Source organism: Parus major, chromosome 3, assembly GCF_001522545.3.
Source record: "Parus major isolate Abel chromosome 3, Parus_major1.1, whole genome shotgun sequence".
Classification (NCBI taxonomy): Eukaryota; Metazoa; Chordata; class Aves; order Passeriformes; family Paridae; genus Parus; species Parus major.
Window position 1 is genome coordinate 77022542 of NC_031770.1, and position 21229 is coordinate 77043770.

The following is a 21229-nucleotide window of genomic DNA, read 5'->3' on the forward strand; positions in this document are numbered from 1 at the left end:
CAACAGACCTTGCCTTAGAGAGAATCCCTCAAAATCCAATGCCCAAGGGCCCATGATTTCACTATCATGCACATCTCCATGAACCCCACTCTCTGAATTTAAACTCTGGAAAACTTCTGGATACTCACATCCATTAAACAGAATCCTGTAAAAATATGTGTGCTGGATAGAAGTAGACCTATTCTTCAGCAGCAAGTTGGAGCGAGACTCTTGAAGGGTCACCAGCTACACTCTTCCAGTGTAGGATCTCGGATCAGAAAGTCTTTCTCCTTTGTAATATTCCACTCAACACTAACCCTATGTTTCCAAAACAAAGCTTAAAGTTGTAGGTTCTTTTTCATAAGTGGCTTAAGGGTTTTATGTAGTTTGTGAAACTACAATGTCCAGTCAGTCACTAAGAAATAAGCAGTATGTACTCAGAGCAGTAATTACAGCAGAGCAGCAGCTGACAACTTCCATGTTTATTGGCCAGAACATCAACATAGCTACTCACTCATACAAACTAAGAGAAGTAAATTTTAATGCTGCTTCACAGCATGTGTAGCTGTCAAGCCATTAACCAACAGTTCTAGAAAATGATTTGATTTACCTGAGGTTTCACAAAGAAGACTGTAGAATTACATACAGTACATTTGGCATATACGTATCAAAATTCCTGTTGGAGGAATAAATTACAAACAATGGTACAAAACCACTCCAAGCCAACCTTTGTTCAACAAGAACACGTGTGTTAATTTTACAGTTTTATTTTTTGTATTGCTCTTACAGTAAGCAAACTATTTAGTTTATACAAAATAAACCTGTAGTTTTATATAGTAAAAAAAAATCATCTTTGGCTAAACAAAGCTTTTTCTATTTTTATACATATATTTATATATGTACAAACATCAGATATTTTACATGACCACATAGGAACCTGTACACATAGATACAATAGAGAGAACATTAACCAAATTTCACACTTTACAAAAAAAGAATCCAAGTCAGATTCAAAACAGTCAAACCCTACCCCCATCACCTATACAGATATGAAAGTAAGTAAACACAGATAAGGAATAAACAACTTTGTAATAAAATATTGCCTGCCTTTTTTGACGCAGAGAGGAAGCACTTAAGTGGAGGCACTTCCCTCAGTGCCCTCAGTATTGTGCACGTGTTGATCTATAAGGGATATGGTTAAAAAAATATTCTTAGGAGAGTCTGATTTTTCCACACACATAAACACTTCTCTGCAAACTTACTATTCTAAAAACAGTTTCAGTTAGATTTAAATATCCAACAAATTAGCAATTGTCACAAATGTTTGTTAAGAGCAAGCATGGGTTGGTGCACCAATCCCCCACTGAAATTACCAGGCACTGCCAGCATAGCATGGAAGGTGAGATTTGATCATTAAAAGCAAACATTTCAGAAGCAAACATCAAAGATGGAAGACTGCCAGAACTGACATCATCACCCACTCAAATTGTTCCTCGTTACAGATTCCAGAGCACTGCCTGAAACAAGGAAAATGCACTGTTTTGGCAGCATGACAATCTATTCCACAGGTCACATGTACAATACTCCAAAGGGGTCAGTGACAACATCATTGACAAATTATCTGATGGTTTATTAGAAAGAGAAGTCTGTCCCATTAGTTGGTGAGGGAACAAAAAACATGCTGACTTTGAAGAAATGGTCACTAGACTCTGAAAAAGAGCCAACTCCATCCAAGTTGAAAGGCAATGCACTTAGGTGAGGGTTATTAAATGAAGTCTAACTGAACTCAGCAGATGCTCTGAATGAATAAAGACTACAGGAATTCTGATCCTCCATAGAGAACAAAACCTCAAAAATCAATGAAATCATTAAATAAAACCCCTTGCAACTTCCAGGGATGTTTCTCAGAGAGAAGAAAAACAAAACCTTTTTAGAAATTTGGGATAAAACAGCAGTATGTATGAGATGTGTGTGTAAATATATATACACACACATATACACACACACTTTACGTATGTTCTAGTAAAACTGGAAACAGTTATAACAGATTTTTTAAAATAGAACATAATGAATTTCTAATGCACTAAACAATTTGTAAAGATAGATGCAATTGCTGTCAAAACATGTCAAGTTGACAAGCTTCTGAAAACTGCCTGTTTTTACAGAAAAGTTTTGCTTTTGGTTAGTTACTATGAAGTCATTTTATGAAACTGTAAAGGTCTATTTCTAAATTAATTTTTAAAAGAAAATCACTTCTCAATATTTATTTTTTTTAATAACAAAACAGAATGTTTATTATTTTGGAGACCTAAATGAAGTACCTTTTCCAGATGCAATTTGAAACAGAAAAACATAATGGCCTTTGCAGAGTAGCATTCATGTAAAATAACGTTTACGCTACCCTGCACACTGACTGTTCTGAAAAGATTCTGTTAGATTTACATCTCTAGTAAGTAAACAATTGTCACAAATGTTTGTTAAGAACAAGCTGCAAAATCCACCTATTCCTGAGCAACAGAATTCAACTACTAGATAAGCAACTTTTGGAATCATTGCTATCATTGCCCTTCCTCATTTTAAAAGAAAAAGGCCTCACTTCTTAAAATATGTTCCACAGTCACCAAGATGACCTACCTGCCATTTTCCAGGATTATCTACCAACTGGATTCCAAAGCACTTTTTAAGATCACAATTTGACATCAGCACACACAGAACTTCCAGCAGGTGAAGCAAGAGCCACCACTGCCACTCTTGCCCCTGTCTCTACTCACAGAACAACACCTTTAATAGGAGATGACACCCTTGAAATGATACTGCTCCATGTGCAGTGCAAAACCCTTTCCTTCCTAGCCAGTTGGTTTGTGAAGTTCCCTCTGTGTCACTCTGTTAAAGAAGTTCAGAGGAAACTAAGACAGGTGAATAACAGTGCACTGGATTTTACCAAACTCAGTGCTCTGACTTGGATATGTCCCCATAATCCCAATATGAATGCAGTAGCTCCAGTCCAACCCTGAAGGTAACAGCTAAGCCCTGTAACCATGAAGCAACTTGGTTTCCATCTACTTGCACTTGGATTTCTTGAACAGCTTCATTAACTGCTTGAATCTTTCTGAAACCTAATGGAGGAAAAAAATGAAAGAGAAAAAAAAGACATATCATTAAGGCCCCTGACTTCCATACCTACCAAGACAGATTGATTTGACATCAAGTTTTTTTAAGACCACCACTATTTGCTTCCAAGAAATTTTAAGAGAATTTAGGAGAATCATTAACAGATTAACTGGATCTAGGAAGTCTTCCTATACCTTTCACATTTGAAATAGCTTCCAGGTTAATCAGACAGCTAGAGCCAACACAGGTTTCCCTACAAGGAGGAGGAAAAAATGAAGGCTTCAAAGCCAATTAGCCTTGAATTTGCCACACATAACCGTAAGAAAGATGCAAATATAAAGACAAAAACTTATTTTGTGCTCTACAAAGTGCACTATTTATCAGTTATTTTCTACCCTGTTGGACAATTGTTGCTTCAGGCATTTTTTACTCATCATGGAATAATCCACCTGCCAGTGATTTTACATAACTGGTCTGTAGATTAAAGTAAAAAATCTTTTTGCTGAGCATAGCTACAGGTGACATAGTAACCTCATTCAGCACTAAGCTAGTTCTTTTTATTGTGGTATACATACTGCATATATGCAATATTCAGCATACTGATGATCCAAACTAACTGGGAAGAGAGGCATAAATGCACAGATTAACACTGTTTTATCCAACCAACCACAACAACAGCTTCTAAACCCCACAAAAACTCTACAACCATACAATAAAACATCTGAAAAGCCAAATCTCAATAATGCAGGATTTCCTAATGGAGTCAAACACATTTTTCCTTTTCCAGATTTGCAGGGTACAGACTAAGAGAGCAATTCAACTCAAGTATACAGTTATATGTAAACCTCTGGGAATAATCTACATTCATTTGGTATCTGTGCCTTTTGAAACTTTTACTTTAAAAAGTAAAAGGAAAAAAACAAACACCTTCATTAAAAATGTCCTTTCTGCACAATCATGATACTGTTTCTCAGCTCTAAATGGAATCTTTTTCTAATTTATTAAAGGTGTGCAAAGGCTTCAGGCCTCTCAAAATTGCCTTTCTTTATCTAAGTACTGATCCAACAACAGAACAATCCTGTTGTACCTGGATCATGAGTGGAGCAGTTCCAATGTACCAATCAAACAGGTAGTGAGGAATCCCCATAATACCCCTATAAGGTGTATTTTTAAGAAGTTACAACTGGCAGAATATAAGATTCTTTTTTTCAGGAATCCCCCCAAAAAATACATGAGTAGAAGAAAACTACAGATTTGCAGAAGATCTCCAAAGATTTTTGTTCAACTGCAATTATAAATGTAGGAACATTGCTGGTAGTATATACAAGAATGATCATCACCTACCTGATTTGGGCTTTTGTTCAGCCTAGTGGCCAAGGAAACAAAGGTTTTGCTTGATGGTCCTTTTCTCTGACATTCCAATAAAATTTCTCGGTCATCATTTCTACAGCAAAAATGCATTTTAAAAATATGAATATAGTTGTGTACATGTACACAAACAAAACAATACATACAGGCATATATAAAATTCAGGTATTTCAAAACTACAGAACATGATTTCAAACAGCAGTAACAAATTTGTGGAGGTTCCTTTCTTCTACCAGCACAGAGAAATAGAGATAGTACCAACAAGTGGTAGTGGAGATTATGCTCCCCTACTAGGAAGGGCAGGATTGTTAGACTAGAGCTAGCCCCAAACCAATGTCTAAGAATTGTAAGCTTCTAAACCAGATATTTAAATTTGAATTGAAAGGAACTCAAATTCAACAGGAGTCGTCAGTTCCAGCCTCAGTTTGCATGGCTGAACAGCAGCTTTCACCTAAGGCCCACTGATGTTCAAAGATAAACCAGAGAGGTGTTTGACTTCTGAGTGGCTTAATGCATCAAACATACTCAAAGCACATCTACATCTATTCACAAGAGAATAAAAAACAAGAAGTAAATTCTCAAGTGTTTCCTGTTTGTCCCATCAACAAATTTAGGCAAAATGTATATAGATAGTAATTTTATTTGGATGGAACCTGTCATACTTCAATCAATTATTTTCTTCAATTTCAAAGAAAAATGTAATAACTAGATATTTAAAGAAATGTGGTTTTTTTTTAAAAAAGAAATAAACAAAAGTTCAAAGATAAAAAAAAACTGTGAAAATGAAAATCTGGTCATATTCATACAGAAAACTTTAAGTCTCCTTCTACCTTGTTGGTTTGCAGATTAAAAAATCATACCAGCTTTTGCTTTCTTCTGTGAAGGAACTGATTTTCTTTTAAAATTCTACTTAGAAACTTTGTATCTAAACTACAGAAAAAGAAAAGCCTACTACTTCTTAGAAAAGCCTATCCTGAAAACTTTTGAAGCCCCATTACAAAGTGTTGATTGTATCAAGTTCTAACAAGAACAAGATACAAGAACAGCAAAATCTGCCATATATAATTTCTGAAAAGAATACACCAAAATAATTTTGCATGTATTGAGCCATCTCATTTGTCACCCACATCCTACAAATTGGGATATATTGAGTTGAATGGTTGACTGGTACATTTCCACAGACTGAGCAGCTCAGACCCAAAACCAGAAAACTGCTCGCTCTCATGCCTTCCCTCAGAAGGAGAAGTCTTTAGCTGCTCTTCACCAGACACCAATGCCTCACAGGGATATCAAGGATCTCTATCTCCTGGAAAGCCAGGCTGAAATTTTTGGACAGAAAAAATAAACCAGGCAGAGGAAATAAGAACATGAAGTGCATTACAGTAGGTCTTGTTACCTCAGCACATATGCTTGTGAAACAAAAGCCATGAGGGCTCTTGCTTTGGGAGATGTGAATAAGGGATGGACATCAATCTCCCAGAGCAATCCTGCATTGATAAAAGGAGGTTCCCTTTCCCCTTTTTAGAGAATGGTGTAGAGCTACCAAATAACTTCTGTCATTAGTTAAACACCCTTTTCTTCCCTCTTTTCAGTGTTTCACAGTTTTAAAAAAAACCCTAAAGCAATCAAGCAGATCAAATCAGAAATTACCTTGTCCAGGAAACTACTACTTCTCCTTTCTTTTTAATTATGTTTTTGGCATAGAGGCTAGGTGATGATGGAGATGAAGCCAAGGGAGAGGTGTCTTTATTCTGCTGTAGCTCATTCTTCTTACTGGAACATTGCTTGGGTGATAAATTTCTATCTTCAGATCTGATATTACTTTCATCACTCCGCTCACCTGCTGATTCAGCTCCTTTTCGTTGCCTTTTTGAATTGGAATTCTCTTTGACAGCCTCTTTTTTCCTCTTCTTATTAGTTTTATCATCTATACTTATCTGACACTCTCCATTAGTCTTTGAACTGGGTTTTGTTTCAAGATCACATTCACCTGCTAGAGTCTCATCAGAAAGCTCTTCTGTTAGTTCTGTAGATGCATCAAAGCGCTCTTCCAGTTCTTCCTTTTTATCACTGACTTCTGAGTTTCCTGTTGAAGTTTCCAGAGTCCCATTATCTGCTCTGGATTCCATTCCATGACATGAAGTTCCACTAACAATACCATCTGTTATGCATGACTTCATAGTGCATCCAGCAGGAAAAGAAGCTTGAGATCTAACATGCGTTTCATTTATGTTTTCAGATACTTTCAATTTCTGTGCCTCAGACTGCTCAGAGCCTTTCTCTGGGCTTTCAGCATCGTGGCTCTCTTTGTCTGAAGATTTCCTACAGGTTACAGGCAAGCCAGTAGTTTCTTCCTTTCCAGTACTACTGTGTGACTCCTTCAGAGGCTGAGCTAAGGTAAGATTTTGTTCTTGTTCAGTGCTGACATGAGGCAAGTGATCCATCTTAACCAGATCTGGTTCGACCATTTCTTTCACCGTGGCACTCTGGTTGTCCCTTTCTTTTCCCCCAGCTCTCTTTTCTCCTTTTCCAATCTTGGCTGAGGATGCCTGTGCCTCTTTCACTGGAGCCATCTGATCAGATGCTGGTGAGGCAGATGGCACTGCCCGCCGAATCTTCACAATAAAATGATCATTGGATTTCTCCATGATTACTGCTTGCATTGGCAGGCTGGGGCGACGCTGAAAACCGGGAGCAACAGGCCGACTTGTCCACGATGATGAGCAACTTGATTTACCGCTTGAGTTATCAGATTCTAAAGCCAAATGAATGTCTTGTTCCGTGGCATCCTCCTCTCCAAGAAGTGCGTCTTCGCTGTAATGTGCACTCACAACACCCTCTGGAGCTGAGCTACAATTATTCTCAGATTTTAGGAAGCTGAGGTGAGCATCTGATTTCAAAGGTGATGGAATTGTTAAGGAAACAGCCAAATCTTCAAGGAGGATAGAAGAAACACACAATTTATTCTTCTGTAAACTGCATTCATCTTCTTTGCATGAAGTCGAGTTTGTGGAAACCTCAAACATACAGCTCTCATCCAGCACATCTGGATCAATAGGCATCTGAGGCCTAGATGCTAATGAGGGAGTCCTTACAGGTGAAACAATAGTCCAACTAATATCCTCTTCCAGTTTACAATCCACACAAGTCTCCTTTGAAGAGATGTCTTGCTCCAGTTCAGCAGAATTATCCCTGCATTTATGACTGTCTAAAAACTGTTTTTCTGGAGTCCTGAATTCACAGTCATTTCTGTTGATACTGCCACCATTTTTTTCCAAGAGATCAGAACCTTGCAATAAGCTTTTGAAAATTTCACCCATTTGAGCATCACTTACCAGATTAAATGTAAGACTGGATGCTTGTTGCTCTGTGAGAAGCTCATAACTAAGATCAGACTTGTTAGCATCTCTGGACAGCTGGAGTCCTTCCTTTTCATATTTAACACCCTTCAGTGGACTAAGAGTGTTTTGTAAATTACTCTCTTTAGAGAGGTGAACTTTTGTTTGGGAATTTCTTGTGTTATCAATGGAATTAAGACATTTTGTAATGGCAGTTTTTGGTGCACCTGTCTTATTTTTCTCATGGTGACACTTAGATTGTTGATAATCCACAGTTTGCTTTGAAATATATTCCTCAGGCTTTGGAGAGACATCTTTTGGGGACTTTTCTCTAGATCTCTGCACATCATTTTTATGAGTGATCTTGTGGTTTTGCTTTCCAGTCCTTTCAAACTTCCCTTCCTTACCCTCATTTCCAACATCACATAGCTTTATTATAATTCTCCTTATCTTTTCAAATAAGTAATCAAGCTGTTCATCTACAAATTTCCACAACTGTTTTTTCATATCTGATACTTGCTGGTCAAAAAGACGGTCCACTATTGCATTCTTTTTAACTTGTTTAAGTTTCGACTCTATAATATCACAGATATTCAATTTTAATGTATCACCTAATGCACACATCTTGGAAAAGTTCAAGTATCTTATTAATGCTGTAAATTTTATAATCCCAGATTCTATAATCCTGTGAAAATGCTGAACTGGGAAGTGTACTTTGAACTTCATATAACTTTTCCTCATCTGTTTTCGTATAGCTCTGAGCATCTGCATGATTTCTTGTATATTTGAAGGTTCAACAATAATATGAACTATTTTTTCAAGACAAGCAATGCTCACTGTTCTATTTTTCTTCATATTCTTTGAAGATCTGAAGGTCTGATTTTTATGCCTCTCTCTGTTCTTTTGTGCACTTACTTGCACAGAAACAAATTTTCCATTATCTTCATTGCAGTGCACAGTTCTGCTATTTTGATTCTGTGGGCTGCTGGTCAAATTTCGTGTCTCAGAAGCTTTTGGTCTTGACTTCTTTGTATTTTCAGAGCCTCTCTCTGGTTTAGATTTTTCTTTATCTTCATCACTACTGACAATTTCACCTTCTTCTATTTCATCTGAAGAGACACTTAGCTGAGACTCCATCTCTAAGTGTTCATCAGACATGCCAACCGGCTTTTGATTTTCTTTGTTTACTTCCTTTGACAGGTTTTTTGAGGGACAGATGACAACAGTACCTTCAGGAACTGAATCTATAAAAGAAAACAGTTTCTTCATCACCATAAAGAATGCAATTTGAAACAAATATTTTCAGAAAAAAATGCAAGATTCTCTTCTGTAAACTGATTATTCAGAACTGTTTGAACTCAGGAAGCCTGAGCTATAACAGGTCTGTGTGGTTTGCTTCAGCAGCTGGTAGTTTAATATATTTCTTTGAGCTCTAAAGGGCAAATTGAGCTTTACTTTGAGCAAATTTTGAGCTTTAAGGGGCCTCAATATTTCACGAAACATAGGTGAACTATCTCACAAATACCTAAATTGGAAATATATATATATATAGCAGTTTTCATCAGTTTTGAATTTTTTTTCATCTACTTTAACAAGTTTTCTGATTACTGTACCAGCTAAATTATAACTGTCACATCATTATGAACTAACATTTACATACAATAGGTGGCTTTTCTTCTAACAAATTCAAAACTAAAACAAATTGAGAACAAATGACCCATTAATGTTTTAATAATCTCGTACAGAGTTACACTCTGAAACATAAAAAAACAGATTTCAATGCCACTTTTCTTGTATGAAATCTAAACTTCCAAGAGTTTTTGTTTGTTTTAACTGCAGCAAGAAAATTGCAGTCTTCCTTACAAGGAAGACTGAAATTCACAAATACTTGAAAGAATATGATTCTATGTAACTTTTGCTTCCACAATTTAAGAGAAAAACCTAAAGAGATCTACAAAAAACTAGCCACAATTAAGAAATGTGTATTTTTTTAGAAAGTTAATACAAAACTACTATTTCAACCTGTCTTCTGTCACTAGTGACCAACTCCAATCTTTAGAGCACTAATACTCAAATGGCTAGAATCTTGGCTGATATATATATGTATTAATATTAAATGCTTCCCCTACTAACAAAAAGGACCACTGAGACATACACAGCTTAGTAAGACACAATTTGTACTTTGCAGAAAGCAGTTAAAAGGAGTAATTTCTGATTCCACAAGTGGATCTTCTAAGTTTTATGTAGAAAATAAATTAGAATATACCTATACAAATACCTTTGTTGTAAGTCTTCACAAGGCCTTTACAGGGACTTTCCATCTTCAGTGCTTTAGCCAAAGGACGCACTGGGCTGTTCAGTGGGCTGATTGCCTTTGGAATATACCTCAAGTGATTGAGATCAATGCTCAGTATTGAGCTGTCATCATCAACAGAAACTAGGCTAGTTTGTCTCTCTTTAGTTACAGGACACATCTTGCCACTGAGAGAAGATGCTGTTGCAGTACTGTTATCAGTTAGGTCTGGCCCCAGATCACAAGTATTCTGGTCCACTAGTGGTTCACCCTTATCAGTTATCAGAGTGCTGTCCAGTGAATGAGAAGTACTAGTATTAACTTCACAGATACTCTTTTCCTCAGTGGGATAGTCAACATTTTCTGCAGCCAGGTGATCATCATCCCTACCTACTTCCATTACAGAGTGTGGTTTTGTTTCACTGATATCATCTGCAGTATCAGAGGACTCCAGGTCACCAGAACTTCTGGCTTCTGAGTCATCTAAGACAACATTTTGAGAGCCACATTGGCCTGCAGAGCTTTCTATGTCAGCAGCCAGCCACATTTTATCTTCCTTTTTCTTCTCTGCTGCTGACTCTAGAAGGTCTCCCATACTTGCACTTGCAGGTTCAGATTGTGTCACTTCTGCTACTGGTACATAATCATCTTGTATCTCGCCCTCTGTCACAGGCAACTCTTCACACTCTGCCACACTCCCTGTCACCTCCAGGGGCAAAGATTCAGGGTGGTTCAGACTTGTCATTACTGCTGTTTTTGGGGCTTCCAATTCAACTGCATCACAAACCTCTGCTGCTTCTGATAGCGTTTCAGCTTCCATCTCATCAGGAACCAGCACCTTTGCTGCTTCTGTCAAGGCTTGGGGCTGACCCCCTTCTGCTTCTGGTGAGGTTTCTGAGCTCAGTACATCTGCTGTGACTGCTGGTGACGCTTCAGACTGTGCTGGACCTGCTGCTGCTACTTTCAAGGCTCCATTTTCAGAACTGACAGAAACAGGCAGTGCTGGTTTCACACTGCGTTGAGTTGCAGTATCCAGAACTTGTAGTGTTGAATGACTGTGCGCTGTGGGACCACAGTCTACAGGGTGGGCAGTATCTAGGAGTTCTGCTTGCAGTGTGAGCTCTGTACGTCCCTCATCAGTGGCCTTTTGGGAAGGTATTTTAAGTCCATCCACTGCAGAGAGACACTGTTTCTTATTAGGGGAAAGAGTTAAGTTTAGCTTTTCCATAAAGCTAAGTTTTAAGTCTTTGCTTTTTTGCCCTGTGCGATTACCTTTAGCTTTGGGTACCTTATCTTTTAAGCGATCTGCTACTCTGTCTGCTTCTTCCAGCTTCGAGGATTTGTTTCTCTCACTTTTTTTAACATGTGTACCCTTCTTGGCGTCTTTTACAGATTGGTGAGAAAATTCTTTTGCAACTTTTTTTTCATTTCTAAAATATCTGTTTTCACCCTGATCCTCTCTTTCCCTTTTCCTTTTTTCTTCAGTCCTGTGTCTTTCTGATTTGGAATGTGCTGTTTCCCATTCATGTCTACTACTGCTTTCCTTCAAGCGTGCGTATTTATGCTCTCTGCTGCTAGAATTAGAAGGTGAAGTCCTTCCTTCTCGAGAGCTATGATCATCTGCTCCCCTGTCTCTCTTGCAGTCAATGTGTTTTACTTTTCTAGACTCTTCCACACGACACTTACGTGATTCATGAAGACTCTTTGAATGTTCATTCTTGGAGTGTGGACTGCTTCCCCTACCAGACCTCCTTGGTTGTTCTTGCAGCTTCTCATTTGATTTATTTTTTTGGCCACCATGTTTTTCACCTTTATCATGTGTTTTAATGTCCTTTTTTAATACATTTTGTAATCTATCATCAGCATACAATTCACCTCTTGCTTGAAATCTGTCTTTACCAGCTGTCTGTTTCTCCCAGGAAGAAACACCCCTTTCTACTCTTCTTTCTACACTTGGACTGCATTTGAGTTTCACGCTCTGACTTTTTTGTTGCAACTCATTTCTGCTAGCCTTCTCTGAAAGGGTTTTCAGCTTCTGTTGAGGATCTGAATTCCCCTCCTCACTGTCACCATCATTTCCAGTGCTCTGATGTACTTCTCTTTTGTATTTGTTGACATTTCCCCTACTGTGCTGTTCATTACTTTTAGTTTCTTTTCTTTCCTTTCTGTTATCCTTGTTGGAGGAATGGTCATAGCTCAGTGCACATGCGTGAGTATCATCACTGCAGAGCTCTTCAGGAGGGTACTTCGGCAAAAGCGGAGTGTTCCTTTTTTCACTGCCTGACTTCCCATTGCCCGTGTTATGAGATGAGTAACTGTGGTATGCATCTTTTGAACAGTCATTTTTCATTCTATGCTCCATCTTCATATTGTCACTAAAATCAGAAGGTCTGAATTTGGAATCTTTTGTTTTAGTTGATCCTGGAAGGTATGTTCTGGTGAAAATACCTCGATGGTTGGGAAATTCCAATAGCCTGTATACAAAAAGAAAAAAAGTTATGTTGTTTTTAAATTTATTTAAGCTAAAGAACTGCAATTAATCCATGTAAAAATTGTTAACACTTTCAATTTCAATCTGAAAAAGAAGCATGATATAAAAAGACATTTAATAATTTCCATCAGCACAGAACAAAATAATGTAATTTACATACATATTTTCTAAAAGCTATTAATCTAAAGAAAAATAAAGATTTATGAAAAAAATACTGTATTGAGCCTAGTTAACAATTTCAGTAATTCAAATTAGTATTTCACTGTCCAGCAGTAGAAAGAGCTCTCCCTCAGGAGGAAAAAAAAATAAAAAAAATTGTTCTTTACAGCACTAGTGATTTAAAATAATTTAAAAATCATCAGTAAGCAAGTTAACTACATTTGGGAGTTGTTGCAAGCTCCATAGAACAAGTAATACATTATGATAACCAAGCCTCATCAAGGTCACATGCTACTGCTGAGAAGTCATCATACTAAAAATAATTTAAAGAATCAAATTCGAAAGTGTATAAATGTGTGATTAGTGTAATTGTTTCCAAGCTGCTTCTTTGGTTTTGTGGTTTTGTAGTTGAGGGGTTTTTTTTGGAGATAAACACTAACAATTCTTTGAGAGATACTAACTCTGAAATAATCTTTACACATAGATACATTGCTTAAGAAAACATGATTTACTACAAACCATGCAGCAGAGACAAGTCATGTTTCTAAGATCTCAATGTGGCAATTTCCCCATAATTTTCCATGATGGATGCCTCCAAAATACCTAGATCAAATAATTTGTTCACAGACTTTCACCACCATCAGGTGGTACTGCAACGGAGCTTGTAAAGCGGTCAAATTTTTCAAAACAAAGAAGTATTTTTCAAAGAATTTAATTTAAAATTCAGAATACTGCACTCAAAGGTGTGAAAATGACAGCTGTTGTGTGAAAGGAAAGTGTTTTGTGAAAACTTCTTGACTTCCATCAGATTGTGCCCCGTAATTCTCTGTATTTAGCAAAGAAACCTGCATTGCTTGTATGCACGTGGCCTTTAGCACAGGAACATCAAAGGAACCTTATTTACAACAGGTTTTGGTGCAAGAAAATATCAAAATGTCAAAACAAAATACAAACAAAACAAAATACAAAAATGTGTGACTCAAGTAACAAGGAGGTAACCTTCTGACAGACAAGTTGGCATCCTGAATCCTGAACCTGCTCTGGGTTTTACATGGTCCGGAAATCTTACTGTCAGCTGCTCTCCCATCCATACTTCACTGCTTTCAACTCCTTCCAGTAACATTAGTGGTACACAGAAATAACCAAGAATTCTCTAGTTGTTATCCCCCACCACTGGAGACAGGGATTTCATATCTCGCCAAGAAAGCATGACATAATCTATTTCTTCTCAGTTGTCTGAAAAGCTCCATGGAATTCATGTCTGAGGCCATGAAACAGACACAATTCAGCTTCAAAACTAGTAAGATAATGCTTTCAAATATGCAAGACGGCTAGATAACCCACAAGGAGCAGTGAGTTATAAACAAAAATTCATGCAAATGGTTACCACTTGGACTCCCTCTTGGTTTCTTAAGTAGAAACGAAGCAGTTCTTGGTTTGTACTACTTCTTAAATAGTTCAAAGACCTCATCAGGCAAAGGAGATACATATTTCCTCTGACTGCACAGGTTCTAAACAACACAGTAATTTACTAAGTAATGACTTTTTCATTAATTTTTCTTAAAATGCACACAAAAATTTCTAACAAGTATATAAACCATGATCAGACCAAAAGCATGTTTTCAGTTCCACCATCTATTTGTACCTTTGATGCAGATGACTAATTTCTTCATCCTTACGGTTAATTTCCACTCTTGCTGTTTTGATAAGGGCTGAAATATTCTTTTTGAGAGCCTGGTTTTCATTCTGGAGAATGATATTCTATTTTAAATATATATAAGACAGCAAGAGAGAGGGAGAGAAAAAAAAACAACAAGAATTAGCTTTGGTAACCGAACATGTAATGAAAAATAGTGCAAGACAACCACTAGAAAGATGTTCCATCATTTCCAAAATGACAGTAAAACATATATAAACTCATTTGAAGAAATCAGAATTATTGAGATCCAAAAAAGTTTGTGGTTTTTTGTTTTTGTTTTTGTTTTTAACATTACTTGCATTTATGCTTCTGTTTGTGGTCTTGGTAATTATTTCAAACATTTCAGGCATACAATTTAGTAAAACTGAAATACGCCACAAAACAAGTGAGCTAAAAAATTATAATCTCCACTTCTTTGCTTCATTGTTATACTCTATTTATTGCTTTTTTGGTCACTGCATCAAATGAGAAATTTATCTCTCTAGCACTGTCAGAGAAAGAGGGTAACTGTATTTCTTTCAAGGTACTGAAACCAACTTTGGGTGCTTTATAATTCTAATATTTCTAGGTATGATATTCAGAACCCTGTCAACCCTAGAAAAAGTCCCTTTTCTCGATAATTGTCCTCAGCAAAGCCTGCTCAGAATGGCAGAGAAGTTTTGCAGAAAACAATACAGAAGTGTCATGGGGCAGCAGCTGCTTACCATTGCAGAACTCAGAACCTTTGGGAGTTACAAATAGGCAGTAGAGCACACTGCAGAACTGCCCCAAATAATTCAGCTCTACAGAATGGCAGAGCAAGGGAACACCAGCTCAAGTTAAGAGCAGTTCAGACTTATCAGAATGGCACTATGCTCAAAGCAACACAGACATCTGCTTCCAGTTCTAATGACAGCTCAGGTGCCTTTACAGCCCCATCCCTAGTGCATTTAAGAAAAAAAACCAAAAGAACCCCAAAACTATTGGATACCTTTCTGATAACTATTCATTTGACATGTTTGCTTTCTAATTAAGAAGACACAAGATAGCTCCTAGCATCTACAGGGGTATTTTACAAACCATCCATGCAATTGATCCAAGTCTGGAAAGCGTAAGCGCTTTCTCAAAGCAATATTCTATTTACTTTGCTTGATATTGACAATATTTCCCTTTGAACTACAATACCTGTGCCTGTATTTCTTTAAATTTCTTCATCAACTCTTTAATTTGATGTTGACATTTTCCATATTCTGCCTGTAACTGTCAAAGAGAGAAGAATTCAGGCACAGAAGTGGACTTAATTATACAAAAGAGTTACTTGTCTAAATTTGTAATTAGTTTTGACACATTAATATGTATTACAGACCTCTGGTTTTTTCCTCCCAAGGAAACATATGAAAGCCATATTGAAACAAAAGGCTTCAATATGCTCCAGTTAATAGACAGGTCTCTAAAAACAACACAAAGTTAAGAAAAAAATCTGTGTGTGCTTTCCTCACAGTAATAGGCTAAAGAATAACAGGAAGCAATATTATTGTGAAATTAAAGGCACAACTACCAAGGAGCAGGAATTCTGAGAGCCAAAGAGATAAGGACTCTCTTGTTGGATTTTATGCAACACAAAACAGGTAAGGAAAAACACAACAGAAAGTTACTACAAACAAACTTGGAGTGCAAAAATAGACTGCAAAGTACACAATCCTGATGAAATCACAAAGTTAAGTAAAATAAATTTGGCATGAGCTCTTCTTTAGAGGTAGGTAGTGACAAAGCTTTCACAGGACAATGGACAACTTTCACTCAAACCAACAGTCAACAAGTTTTAAACTTGCAAAGTGATATATTTTATTTTCATCATACAGTGGAGTCCTGGAGGATTCCTGCTTAATTCTGTAACATCTGTGGATGCCTGTCCCTTTCATGTCATTTAAATGTGTCTTACAGGCGAGGATTAGTGATGCTACTTAAGTGAGTGTGTTGTCTTGATTTACTAGAAGTGGTTACCTACTGGACGGCCACCTTCATCCTCAGGGACAGAATTTAACAACGCATAAGTCAGGTCATGGATTTATCTGCTTTAATCTGGTAAAAGTTGTTGGGAAAAATGTCAAAACTAGCTTTGTATCAGATGTTTGACCAGATCCTTGACTACAGAGAAACCACAATATTTTCCCACAACACAGCTGATAAATGAATTGCATGCAAAGGATGCACCATGTCACAGTGACAGATTCATTTGTTCAGATGAACTTGTTGTTCTAAGAGTTTATTAGAACACTCTTGTTTTCACTTATGTAAAAACAGACTATTTTTCCCACAATGTGAGTATGCTGACAACATTTTCTGTCCTTTAGTTTTTACACAAGGAAATTTGGAACACCACCCCCCAAAACACCAGAAGGTTGTTTTTTAACACATTAATACATACCTCATCATAGGATGCTTTCTTTGCAGTCCCTTCTTCAATCAATATCTCATCAAATAAATTTAAGCTGCTTCTAGATGGCGTAGTATTTGGAGCAAAATTGTCTATATAAAGAAAAGCAATTACATAAGGAAAAAGATATTTTTCTAGCCATGTTGCATTGTGCACACTTCTATATTGTCAGTGCATTTTGGTTTTACTTCTTGTACTCACAAGGTAACAACAGACAAAATAAAGAATTATTACATGCTCATGTCATACCATGTTGCAATAAGATACAGAGATTTCTCAAAATAGCCATCTGTAAGTGAAATGAAAGTGAAATGAAAAAAAAAAAACCAAACCCAAACCAACTGACAAGCCAACACCCAAACATCCAAATTATTTAATGACAGTGCTTTTTCCTCAAATCAGCTTGGATGCTCTGTTCACCAAATACACTTTGGTGACAGGACCTAGCTAATGACACCCCTGAAATACAGATGCATTTGCAGACAAATAAATGAAGTCAGCTATCACAGCTGTGCTTTAATCCTGTGGACAATACCATAACATAAAAATTATTATTAACACAATGCAAGAGCACATATAAATAATGTCTTATCTGTACATAGCAAAGATCCCACCAGTCCTCTCTTCAAATTTAAAATATCAAATTCCCTCAAAACTGGACTATATAAAATATTTTCATTGCACTGCTATTCCTCCTTGTGTCTTCAACGCTTACTAAACAATGCATTTCCATATGTAAAATATGAACTTAAGAAATACAAAATGCAAAATGAAAAAAGATATATAGATGCTTTATGTCTGTAGGACATAATACAGTTCTTCATAAAAATTCAATGGTCTTACAGAAATAATATCAGGAGATATTGCTTAAATACCAAAAACAGCATTTCATTAAAGGGTACTCTAATGCTCACAAAAAAGAACATGTCCTGGATCAATTCACTTCTCACCTTCAAAGAAGTTAAAAGAGGAAATTAATTTACATTAGCATGTCACATTATTTGGAAAGTAACAAAAGGTTGAAGGGATATCCTGAATTTACAGTATCATATTGAAAGTATGTTTTGGATATCTCACTGTGGATTTAGTGATTAGCAACTGGTGGATCTGGTCCTGAAGCTTACAAAAATACAAAATAAAGGTGCTTTTTCCAAGGTAAAATATCCTATTATCAAGGCACAGATAAAATAGCTAAGGTTTCTCTATACCCCTTTACATACCCAAGCATCTAGCCAATTACAGAGGAAAAATGTGTTTCATCCATTCAGCTAATAGATTCAAGAATTCTCTGCTGCATTTATATAACCTAATATATATGTCTTGAATTTAAACAAGTGGCTCACTGAAACACAGGTTACACCAGCTGAATGTAAACTTAAAACTAAATATTGTTTTTACTTGAAATCAGCCTGAGAAGCAGAGACTCCATAATGTTCCAAACCAAGCAGTGAGACACAATTAACCTACCAGAAACTGACAAACTGCTGTCCAAGCCATCATAAATATCAACTGAGCTCTCATCTCCTTCCCTGAAGGGGGAAGCTTCAGCTGAAAAAAAAAAATAAAATAAAATAAATAAATAAAATTAAAAAAAAGATAAAAAAAGGCCAAAGGAATCATTTAGTAAAAAGCAAACTCTTTTTCCCATAAAGTAAGTGTAGCTGCGATCCTCTACCAGTAGAAAATAGTAGAAGTAATAGTACAGACAAGTAAAAGAGGAAATTTATCCAGGAAATTATTGCTACAGTAGAAATAAGATCTTTAGTCACCAGGGGGCAAAGACAGTCTTGTAAGATCAGTTTGTAAATATTCCAAAAACAGTGTATAAAGCAAATTATATGGCAAATAGGTGTTAAAATGATAAATTAAGTAAACTTGACCTAACTTTGAAACTGTTTTCTAGAATGCACTGAATATAAAACTCACACAACTTGAAAACAAAAATTAAAGATTTGGTATGATAAAACCACTTCTGTTAAAAGAAAAATTTCTTGCTAAAAGGAAAGTATTGTAGCAGTCTGTCTCATAATACAAATAATTTGCTTTAGTATTGCTATCTACTCACACACTAACTGGGTCTGTAAACATATTTTACAGTCTCAGTCTTGCCTCATGTCTTTTTCCAATGCTTCTTATCACTCTCATCTCCTCTATGTGAACCTCTCCATTTCAGCAATAAATATTATTTCTATAAAGAAAAAATATCAATATCCACAGTCCTTCTCAGGCTGGGAATCTCCCAAATATGTGTCAAATCAACCAACTTTGGAGCTGGATATAAAGAGTACCTTGATTATGGGTACTGTGGCAGTTGATAGCACATTGGCTTTCACAAGCAGCAGCCAAAGGAGCAGTGCCCCATACTGTTCAAATACAAACTTCATTAAAATACAGCTTAAAGTTAAATTATACAGCATGGAAGACAGGGGAGAGACCAGTTCCAGGCATTCCCTCAAAATGTTCCAGAAATCCAAAGTACACAGCTATACTTTTAAATACAAACTTGCTAATGGAATATGGCTTGCATGATATTGTGCCACAGCCACTGAACTACATTTGAAGCTCATCAATATTTATCACAACTTCAGATTCGTTTTCTAAGTTATTTCTGGATATATTTATTTGCATTAGCTTGCTTGCATTAATTCCCCATGAACCAGAAAGTAATCTAACACTTCTTACCACTGTAGCGGATGTCATACAGTCCCAGTCCATCCTCATCCGCTGCCATGATACAAACTCCCTATGCCTTCCCCATCTACAAGTAAAATATCAGAGCAAAGGGAACCAATTAGTTGACAATTTCAGAACAGCAACATGAAGAATCACCATCTTGAAATACATCAATTATACCTGAGCTACCTGTGGCCCCTATTCTTCAATAAAATCTAGCACTATAATGAGAAAACTATTGGATCAAAGTAAAAAAATGAGCTTTCAAGAAACATAAGAAATTATCTGTTACTTGAATAAGCATCCTAAAGGTCTTTAACTGTCACTTACTGTTCCTACAAAGAAATTTTTTATATGAAAATCAGCACTGCATTCTATGAAGAGGTTATCCGAACGTGCATCTTACCCAGTTAAAATATTCTGATTTGATAATTCTGATTTCTTCCCTACTGATCATCTAAGAGCACATTCCCCTCGTCTGATGCCACCAGTCAAACCAGCACGGAGCAGGGGGTCGGGAGCGGCTCAGGCTGGGGGGCTGGCAGGGCACATGCACCGAGAGGCGCTGAGCAGCCCCGTTCAGAGGCAGCGGCCCTTGCTCACTCCCCAGGCCTCGCCCTCCCTGCACAGGCGGGAAGGGGCTCCCGCCCGCCCTAATTCCTGCCAAGGCAGGAAGAGCTCGACACCTCTCGGGGGTCAGGGCAGGAGCGCCCCGGTGGCGACTCCGACAGGCGCCGGTGGCCCGGAGCGGGCAGGCTGAGCCCGGTGCGGGCAGGCTGAGCCCGGGGGGAGCGATGCCGGGGCAGCGGTGCCGGGGCTGTGCTGCGGCGGGACCCGCGCAGGGCCGGGAGCGCCCACCGGCCGCCGCCGCGGTGCCGCAGGCCGGGAGCGGGGGGCGGGGCCAACACCGCGCCAGCCAACGGCCGTAGCCGCACGGCACATCCGCCGCCATGACGTCACAAGCCCCGCCCCTAGCCCAGAGCAGTTGGCGCCAAAGTGAGGCGCGCGGGGGGGCTGCGCCCCGCCCCCTCCGTGATGGCCCCGCCCCCTCGCCCCTTCCCGACCGCGGGCCCCATCCCGGCCCGGCCCCGAGCGCGGGAAATCGCGCGGTGCTCCCGGCAGGACGAGCCGAGAGCCTCCCGCCGGCCCCGGCCCGGCGTTCACGGCAATCGATGGTCATGTAGGCCTGTGCCATGGCCGCTGAAGACTGGCCGGGCTGTGCCGCACGACACGCACGCTCACCTGGTGCCGTTCTCCGCTGCTGCGGCGGTGCTCCTGTGAAGCCCAAGGTTTAATCCCGGCGGCTGCTGCCGTCGGCGATCCCGCTGCCAAACCCCTGCAGGGTCATCGTTACCGCCCGACAGCCTCGCTCGGCCTCCGCGAGCGGCTGCCGCCGGGGGCGTAACGCTCCTGCCGCCCGAGCCGGGGCCACCCGCTGCCGCGTCCGTCACCGCCCGCCCTCGGCCACCTCCCTGACCTAGATTTAAAGGGCTCGCGGGCAGGCGAGTCCTGCGGCAGCAGCGGCAGATGGCTCTCCGAGGACCAGAGAGCAAGGGAGGCCAAGGACGCGGCAAATGCAGCCGCACACGCGCGGGGTTCCAACGCCCAGAACCAGCGGGAGACACTCGCTCCGCTCCCGGACGGCGCCCGCGGCGGGAGAAGGGGCGGCGCGGTGCACGCCGGGAGCTGTAGTCCGTCAGAG

General features: G+C 38.7%; 1 protein-coding gene across 3 annotated transcripts; it reads right to left on the reverse strand.

Moving 5' to 3' along the window:
* Positions 1 to 442: 442 nt before the first annotated feature.
* CASP8AP2 (caspase 8 associated protein 2) lies at positions 443 to 21188 on the reverse strand. Of its 3 annotated transcripts, none has more exons than XM_015623137.2 (10): positions 20770 to 21188; positions 19537 to 19612; positions 18322 to 18402; positions 16846 to 16946; positions 15603 to 15677; positions 14385 to 14500; positions 10075 to 12563; positions 6109 to 9040; positions 4435 to 4534; positions 443 to 3095 (listed from the first exon to the last, which is right to left on the reverse strand). In XM_015623137.2, the coding sequence occupies exons 2-10, from the start codon at positions 19583 to 19585 to the stop codon at positions 3039 to 3041; spliced, it is 6000 nt and encodes a 1999-aa protein (XP_015478623.1). In that variant the 5' UTR covers positions 19586 to 19612; positions 20770 to 21188; the 3' UTR covers positions 443 to 3038. The 3 variants fall into 3 exon arrangements, with proteins under 3 accessions (XP_015478623.1, XP_015478621.1, XP_015478622.1); XM_015623135.2 differs by having other exon boundaries at positions 10063 to 12563; XM_015623136.3 differs by lacking the exon at positions 20770 to 21188 and adding an exon at positions 19934 to 20260 and having other exon boundaries at positions 10063 to 12563.
* Positions 21189 to 21229: the final 41 nt, after the last annotated feature.